The sequence below is a fragment of the Pterocles gutturalis genome, unplaced genomic scaffold (assembly GCF_000699245.1).
Source record: "Pterocles gutturalis isolate BGI_N339 unplaced genomic scaffold, ASM69924v1 scaffold21828, whole genome shotgun sequence".
In the NCBI taxonomy this organism is placed as follows: Eukaryota; Metazoa; Chordata; class Aves; order Pterocliformes; family Pteroclidae; genus Pterocles; species Pterocles gutturalis.
In genome coordinates, this window is record NW_010121016.1 from 30354 (window position 1) to 39575 (window position 9222).

General features: G+C 37.5%; 1 protein-coding gene across 2 annotated transcripts in view; it reads right to left on the bottom strand.

Annotated features, from left to right (window-relative positions):
• LOC104464413 (transketolase-like) overlaps positions 1-4604 on the bottom strand; it is a 20183-nt gene extending 15579 nt beyond the window's left edge. The window contains exons 1-4 of one of the 2 annotated variants that reach the window (XM_010077107.1): positions 4449-4604; positions 2730-2843; positions 1984-2081; positions 155-346 (exon numbers count right to left, since the gene is read on the bottom strand). In XM_010077107.1, the coding sequence (XP_010075409.1) occupies positions 155-346; positions 1984-2081; positions 2730-2843; positions 4449-4604 (560 nt within the window). The remainder of the gene's footprint in view (positions 1-154; positions 347-1983; positions 2082-2729; positions 2844-4448) is intronic. The other variant, XM_010077108.1, reaches the window with a different exon arrangement.
• Positions 4605-9222: the final 4618 nt, after the last annotated feature.

Below are 9222 nucleotides of genomic sequence, written 5' to 3' on the forward strand. Positions count from 1 at the left end.
AATAAAGACAACCAATAGCAGACATTATGGAAGACCATCCTTCCTGGTGATGGCATCCTTTAAGAGCTGAAAGCTCATTTGAAAAAATCCAAAAAGCAAACAAAACCTACAGTTTCAAATGGGACACTATACAAAACTTCTTCTAATCACATACCCAAAGGCTTCGCAGCGCTTCTGGTAAATTTCAACATGATGCTGCAGTGGGGCAGGGTCACTTTGCCCAAGACGGTTAACATCAAATATAGCAACAAGATTATCAAGCTTGTAAAATCCAGCAAAGGCCATTGCCTCCCAAACAGAGCCTTCAGATAACTCTCCATCTCCAAGCAGACAATAGACTCGATAGCTAGAAGAAATTAAAAAAAAAACAACCCACTAAGTTTGATGTGTAAGCACAAAATGAATCAGAAGCAAAACACAAAACAGCTCATAGCAAGAAATCACTGATTTTTCTACCCCAAACTCAACTCCCATCGCTCAAGGCATTCACCTCAGATAACCTGATGTAACCTTAGACTAAATTAAAATACTTTTGAGCTGTTACACATGAAAAAAACAAGATGAGAAATACTGTAGTTCTTTTCAAACCTTTGTCTCAAAAAAATCAGGTCTTAAGCCTCCTATTGCAAGGCTGGAATGAACAGGTCACTGTGACTCAGCAAGATCACTAACAATGCATGAAAGGTTGCTGTCTGCTTCCTCGTTCCTACCATATACTCCCTGGAAGGATGACTAATAATTTAATTTCAGGAAACTATAAATTGGGGATGAACTCAACTACAGATTAAAGCAGGTTGCATATCCAAATTCAGAACTCAGGAAAAAGATAACCAGCATGATATGACTTTGTAGACTACTTCTCCTAAGACTGAAGCTTTTTATTTAGGTAAAACGCAGTTAGCAGAAGCATGGCCTGATCTCTGTGGCATTCAGCTGCTGTATTTTTCTTTTATTACCACTCTCTTTTTTTCAGATCACAAAGCTTTATAAATGTTTATTACCTATTAAAACTAAAAAGAATAGTAAATTAGCCTGCAAATGTATTTCAAAACAAAATAATCAAGATAGCTGTTATCAATTTTTTTTTTTTACTAGACACTAAGCTGTAACAGGCTTTTGATCCGAATCCACCAGCCTTCAGCTAAATCTGAACTCCTTCCACATAAGCTGCTCCCCAGTACCGCATGCAAGACCACCTTTTTCTTCTGTCGTGAAAGCATTGGCTAGATTTTTTCCACACGTAGCATCTGCTAAACTCAATTAAAATCAGCAAGTCATCTTTCACAGAAATTATTTCAAGCTAGTGAAGTGTGGGACACATTAACTAGGCAGCCTATGCTTGAATGTACTAGAACTGTCACATAAAATATATCAACTACATCAGGCTATTCTCCTCCATACAGACTTGCCTTTAGACATCTACTTTTCTTGTCCACAAAACAAATGGCAGAAGCAGTAATTTTTAACTCTGTGGAGTTGAGTGCCTTCCTGATAACATTTTGAAGCCTTACTTTATGATTCAATGGTGCTATTATTGACCATAACAGTTCCTTATCTAAATACATGTTCTCCATTATTTGCCTTTAAACAGACACATCTCTAGTTTGCGTCTTCCTTCTAAGGGGACACATACCAGTCTCAAAATGGCTATCAATTACTCTCTGGAAGTAAGAGGCTGCTCCAGCAACTTACCGTCTTCTCTGTTCAGGAACATCACCTTGTAATGCTGTCACATTACAAAAGAAACACCGATATGAACTAATTCTTGCTAATCTTTAAATCCTTGGTAGTTTCACTGGCAATGGCTTTGTAATTACCAGGCTAGTAATCTATAATTTAAAACCTGAATTTGAAATTAGATCTGGTAATGGAGAATAGAGTAAAGGAGGGAGTTTTTTCCTCGACTGCGATAAGAACATAATTTCTTTTCACAAAATATTCCCATTGAATGCTTATAATCATGAAATATGAAGACAGAATTACCTGGCTCTGTCAAAGAATTTGCCAGTGTATGCCATTCCACATGCAGCACCAAGACCCTGACCAAGGGATCCAGTAGCCACATCAGTGAATACTTGTCTCTGAGAATAAAAAGACAACTATTATCTTACAGTTAAGAAACAGAGGAACTAAATTCCAGTGCAAGGAGATGGTTCAACATACACCAAAATTCATCTTCCCAGCCATAATAACACAGACCACGTCCCTCTCAATCTTACCTTGTTCCCCTTCTATATGTACCTTGATGATCAGTGTCACAAGCTAATTCCTGAGAGGGAACGGTACCTAAGGCCCAGGAATTTCTCAGCTATGCCTGGGACGGCAACAGTTAAGAATTGATGACTTTGTGTTATAAAGAATCAATTGAAATAACTGGCTGGGAATGGAAAGACCAATGAGGTGATGAAACTGGATATAAACTCCTGAAATACCTCAAAGCTTCTTAAAGGAAGAGAAAAGCCATGATGAAACTTTATATAAACCTTTTTAAAATGGAAAATACTGACATGCAAGAATGTAGGGGAATTTTACTACAACAATGAAGGTCTTTTTTGCACCTCATTCAAATGCAGACATTGATTCAGTTGTGAAGCCATAAATATCATCATCCTTCTTACAAGTCTTTAGCTTTCCCTGTACTGTAGCTGGCAACCAAGAATTGCTGCAAAATACATGCATTCCTTGTTTACAGGACACACCATCTTATATCAAAGGTTATGAGCACTCACTGGTACTGGGTGTCCTTCTAAGACAGAATCAATTTTCCTCAAGTTCAGTAATTCTCCTTCTTGTAGAAAGCCAGCCTCTGCCCAAACAGAATATAAAATTGGTGCTGCATGACCCTAGAGAGAAACACAAATTATAAGCACAGCACAAGTTTCACAATATTCTAGTATCAAGGCAAAATTCTACAAAGCTGACAAACCCTGGAATCCGGTTCTTATGCCCACTAAAAAGAGACTGAATTATAAAACACTTCTACAACGCAACACTCACATTGATGCTTGTTTCCCCCAAGTCCCCCATGCACCTACTTGGAGCACCCCAGATAGCTGACTACAGTTAAGACTGAAAGAATGCAGCACTCTTGAAGGCTATTTAGGATGTCTTTGAGACAATCAACAGGGAAGAGTAAGAAGGTTTCTCTGTCATGTAGGTCCAATTCCAAAAAGTAGGTCTGGTATCCAAATAAAATACCTTGATTTAATTTGCTTAGGTACCAGTTTAAAGATCAGAGCATGTTCACTAAACTATTAAGCAGATGGATGAGCAAGTGTTATGCCATTAGAACTTCTTCAATACGCATGTATTCAAGGTAAGATGCAGTGAGTGACAACAGCCAAGTTTTAACCTTTATACACTCAGATCCTTGCAACCAAGCCCAAGTGGACAACAGCAAAGTAGCAGTCATCTTCCACTCAAGGAGTCATTAGGAGTCAAAAAAGCATATAGAGGTTTGAAGCCATTTAGCAACTCTGGGCAGAAACCCTGATTAACTAGAGAGAGGTTAAAGCAAAAATGAAGAAGTGACTCTTATTGCTTTACCACTTCAGCATTAGCTACTTGCTTCTCATCCAATTCCTTATTTCGGAATGGCAATCGCAAGTGGCAACAGTTATATCCAATGCAAGGATATATCCCACCAGCTGTGCAGCACTATTGTAAGCCACCACATGAGGAACTCTGATGCAAAGATGGAACTTGCCTCACTGGAGTACTTCATCTGCCATTTTTTACATCGCTTTGTTTTCTGAAGGCCCCCCAACTGCCTCTGTGTCATATAACCGAAATGCCCCTGGGATTTGCAAGGGCACAATGCAAAAGGGGACAGAAACGCTAATGGCCAGTTCAGATGGTGGTTTTATGTGTTTTCTGAACAACAGTGGCTTCAGAAGTAGCATTGCCTTTAGTATCATACTGGCACGGTAGGAATACAAACTGCCCACTAACCAACCATAACTATTTCATATAATGCTCTCTGAAAAGCTGACAGTAATTAGTGCACATTGTGACCTGACTGCAGGCATAACAGCATGGCTGCATTTAAGAAGTAGAGCACAAAAGCTAACTGCGACTTACTTGTTAGAAAATCAGTTATGCTAAAATAAAACAGACATTAATATTTCTTGATAGATTTTACAGACAATATAAACACATCTATTATTTAATATTAGAACAATTTAACATGGTGAAGTTAAGACTTATCAAGACACATTAGATAGACACTTTTAAATTATTTTTTAGTCATGCTACAACTTAACTCAACCAGCTTTTATTTGTCTTTCTGATGTAGACAAATTCCAAGCTCTCCAATATTGCCAGTAGACTTCCATGTAGGTGCAAGCATCAGTATGCACAAGTTGAGGAAGACAAGTCAATTTAATTCACAGACAGACAGCTCTTTACTAGAAGACTACAACAGCACAGTGTAACAGTTATGATTTTACCTTTGAAAGAACAAACCGGTCGTTGCTGGCGTTTCTGGGATCTTGCACTTTGTACCTCATGGTATGGAAAAACAGCACAGACATAATCTCTGCTGCACTGCAACATGATGTAGGGTGGCTACAAGTCAAGACAGACCCAAGATTACCACTTCTCATTATTGCTTGCTCAGGACCATATCTATAAAATAGCAGTTTACCAGTCCTCTACCCCTCAGCATTAAAGTACACAGTCTTAAGTGTTTTTGATAACCCATCCCATCTCCCATTACCCCAGTGCCAACTAGCTGTACTTTGAGACAAAGGGAGCCTTCTTATCTAGCTAAAGTGGATGTTAAAAGATAGACGCTGGTGACAGCTCCAGGACATATCTTTTGGAGCCCTCTGTTCTTCATGCCAAGGAACACCACCCTAATTGGTGACTGCAAAGCACAGGAAGCAGTATGACTCTGTGCCTGAAATCATACTCTCCCGATTTAGATTTATCTGGCAGCAGAAATTCACACTGATGCAGAGGAAACAAAGACAGCTTTCCGCAGTACTTCAGCCACTCAATGAGTGAAGGAATTAAAAGTGTGGCATCATGAGTGCATCATGAGTTGTTCAGGCCCTGTTGAACAGGCAGGGATTGGTAAAGCAAGACTAACTTTCACAGAAAGTTCTGGAACATTTAGAACTGTATAACATCAGTACTATTTAATTTTACCATGTAGAGCTAATAGAACTAGAATTCTGATTTCTAAAGAGGGCATTAAATAATACAGTTCTTGTCCTTCATCTTCTACTGAAACAGATACACATTGTAAAATACTAATTTGCTTAATCTGTGGCTAAGAGAAGAACCAACATTTTCTACATTTACATCTGTGTCAGTTTGCAATAGTGAACTAGTTGCAAACATTTGCAAGTATCTGGGATAGTCTCTCCCCCGAACTATCTGCGATGACTTTTGCAACAATTTTCAACAGCAGCACAAATTGCCTTAGAAAGACACAGGCCCGTTTCAGAAGCAACGATGCCACCTAATACCAACAAGCAAATATAAAGTTACATGAAAAGGGTTATTCCCAAATGGCAAATATTGAGGTATTCCAAGTCAAGGCATACATTTCATTTGAAGTGTTATTAAAAGGGCATACGATTACTTTTATCTACATTACTGTAATTCAAGTAATGATCACTGCAGTTCTTAGGCACCTTGAAGGGATGGCACTACCTGACCACTCGAGTGTATCAGCCTTGGCTTTCACTTGAGATAAAAGCTTAAAAAGGATAAGCAGGCTCTTTGAAAACCTTTATTGTGTGGAAAGTAGCATTTTTTTGAGAATTACTGGTGTAAACAGGATCATTCTTGACATCAGTGGTTGCTCCTGAAGTGAATGATGAATGGTAAGAAGGTTATGGATGGAGATATCTGCACCAGCTTTGAAAATAACTTGCAGTCGCAGCTCATTTTCTCTTCTACCAACATTTATTCATCTTTAACACAATGCTCTTAAAATAATTGACCTTACTTGTAAAACAGAACAAATTTACTATGAAAGTGTCACATTTTGTCTCCCACATGTACATGTACCATGCATGTTAGGATTAGACAACACTTTCACTAGAATTTTAATCAGAATATCCTCTTCTGGTAGTAATAAAGCTTCCCTCCCAACATCCCCAAAAGTGCTGCAATAAGAGAATAAAAACATGCAAAACACTAGCAAAATATGAATTCCGGTTAGTGTTCATCCCTTAGTAAGTACTCACACACATGGAACCAAAAGAATTAGCTTTAAACCGTGGTTCAAACATATTAGTAAATATTTATGTATTTGAGTTAATCAATAAGCCTTACATGCTTGTTTAAAGCTTTCATTCCTTTAATTTTATTAACTTTATACTTAACCATACTTCTATGAACTCCTGGTCTTGGTAAAAAAAGTTTTAAACAACCTAAAATGGTAGCGTGTGGAAATAAAAAAAAGGTAGAAAAATTTAATAAATTACCTGAAAATTAAAAAAAAAAAAGAAAAGAAAAAGAAAAATTCTTTACAGGTTAATTAAATTATTTCCTACTAACAGAAATAACCTAAAATTGAACTATCAGGTACCAGAAATCATTCTAAAGTCAAGTACACAATTTTCTTTAAATATAGCCATCTTAACTACATCTACTGGTCTTCTATCAGCTCATACTTTTCTAATATGTTCTGTTATAAGAATTCCATGTTAAGTCTAGCAAAGTGTATCTGGAGTATTGGTATAAGGGAAAAAAAAAACTAGAGCAAGTCATCGCCACTATTCTCAAACCATCTTTGACATTTTGTTCCTGATGAAGAACTTGGAACTTTGCGGTGGTGGTCCAATTAACATGCTTCTCTACCAGATAGCTTCTACTGATTGCCTTAACTTTGAAATACAGCCCTTTTGTAGGAAACCAAGCCAAAGTACATTAGAACACCAAAATCCTGGATCCACACAAATCAAGAGTAAAATAATTAGTGTAGTTTGTGTTTTTCTTTTTTTTTAATTACTCTGCATCAATTTATATTACCTCCATCCACACACGTCTACAAATTTCAAATGAATAGTGGTGGAATGTTAAGAAGGAATACCGAGTCAAAGACAAAAGCTAAAAAATTGAAGAAAATAATCTGCAACAAGCGATCATACCGCATGTTATGAAACTTAACTGCCTCTTAAGAAACTCTTGCAACTTCCACTTTTAAGAATGAACCATCTAATTCTAGGAAGCCAGGCACTGTTTCAAAATCGCAGAAATTTATCATGAGCTACAAAAGAGACTTGCACTACTTATCTAAAAGAAAAACTTCTTCCACACCCAAAAGCAAGTATGTTCAATCTTTGCAACTAATAATCAAGTTTTTCCCTAAGGAATTTTAAGAACAATTTTTTCCCCCAGTTCACTGAATTTTTCCACTACAGCTGGTAAAGTACTCAAAGTGATATGTTTGAACATCTTCAGGACCAGACTATCTGATCTTTTAGCTCTTGTCTAGATAATGGCTCTGCTTTCTTTAACAGAAGTTAGTACAAGTAGACTGCAAGAACTAGTGTCTCAGATCTATCACAGAACCACTTGTGCTGCAATATATGCCACAGTTTACAGAAATTACTTCCTTGAAAGTAGGCAGGTCCTGTTTTGTTTGAAGTGCTTTTATTGCAAGTATTTCCGTCAGTTTTACAAACTACACCTTTAACAAATTTCCTTAACAAAATCAATGCAAGCATGACATTTCTTTTTATCTGTAAGCTTCTATTTAAATTTAACTTGCATTCAAACATCTTTCTACATTCATAGTGTATACTAGCAATTTAAGCAAAGCTTACTGTCTCATCCAGGCTTTAGAAAACACATTCATAATATACAGCTGTTTTATAAATATATGTGATTTCCCTAACATGAAACAGACTCTGAATGTCTTTTTCTTTTAGGTACATGACCATACCTTCATCTTGGTAACCAAATCTTATTAATTAAGAAAATACATGACTTGCCAACAAAATCTTCCCTCCAGAGCCCATCTTTCATAATCTGCTCATTATCAGGTTGTGCAATGACTCCACACAACTCTAGTGCTAGAATAAACTAGGGTGATTAATGAAATGCCTTTGTGCAAGAAGTACTCAGTATTGTAGTATACATGAGCCAGGAATAAAAAGCTTGAGTAAAACTATTTTAACTCTTTCTTCATCAGTACAGGAAGAATGGTTTTACTATTGAATTTCATGGACCGCAGAAGAGAGGCAAAGGTTGCAGCAAGATCCTCATTCTTTAATAGCACATTAGACAAAACAGAGGAATAATTTTAGCTGTAGATAAGACTGATACCACACATCTCTGTGGGCTGCTTAAAAACACACTAGAAGCTCAAGACGGAAGCCCAAGCTACAATAAGCAGATTTAGCATCATTTTTCTTGCCTACAGTTTCACACAGGCTTGTGCAATACTGCCTGTATGTTGTACCTTTGAAACAAATCAAGAATTAAAAGACCAAATATTGGGTATCCTCTACTTCTCTCTCCAGACTGGATCAAAAAAGTTAGAGCTTTGTAGAAACCCACTCCTACGGGTAGCTGAGAAGTTCCCTGATCCCAACACTCCATTTTACAGGAAAAACCAAAGCAGCACTTTCATTTGCTGCATCCAAAAGGAACAAGTACAGTTCAGTTTCTGTATGCTTTGAGAAAGAGCCACGTGAGGTAGCCCATGCCAGACACCGGGTGGAAAGTGTAAGGCAATTCAAAGAAGCTTTAAAATATTTTACACACCACCTTTCTCCACTCAAACCTCAGCATCCAAAGATTTTTTTTTTAAAAACATTACAGCCCATTTCAAAGAGGTCTAAAGGAGGAAATTGCAACAAGATGGGATAAAAAAAAGAAGCCAGCACACTATATGGAAGCACTCAAATGTATTATTCACACAGAAAAAGTGGCTTTAATTTCACATAAGTAAAAGTGGATTGTTTGCAAAGATTTTTTTCCATAGGTAAAGCACGATCAAAAGAAGGATAACCCTGGAATCTGCACACATCAGAGCCCACACTAAATCCTGTCCAGAGGCCTAAATAAACTGCCCATTTGAGACCGCGGGCATTTCACAGATAATCCCTCTTGGGCTCACTTGAAATTCTGTGCAGAATTAGTTCCAACTGACGGGCACGAAATGAAAAAGAAACGGCTTGTGCCTCAGGCACAAATTCTTTGGTTTTCAGTCCTGCATCAACTTAACATTCCCGGCCTCTCTCCGCAGTCACAACACCC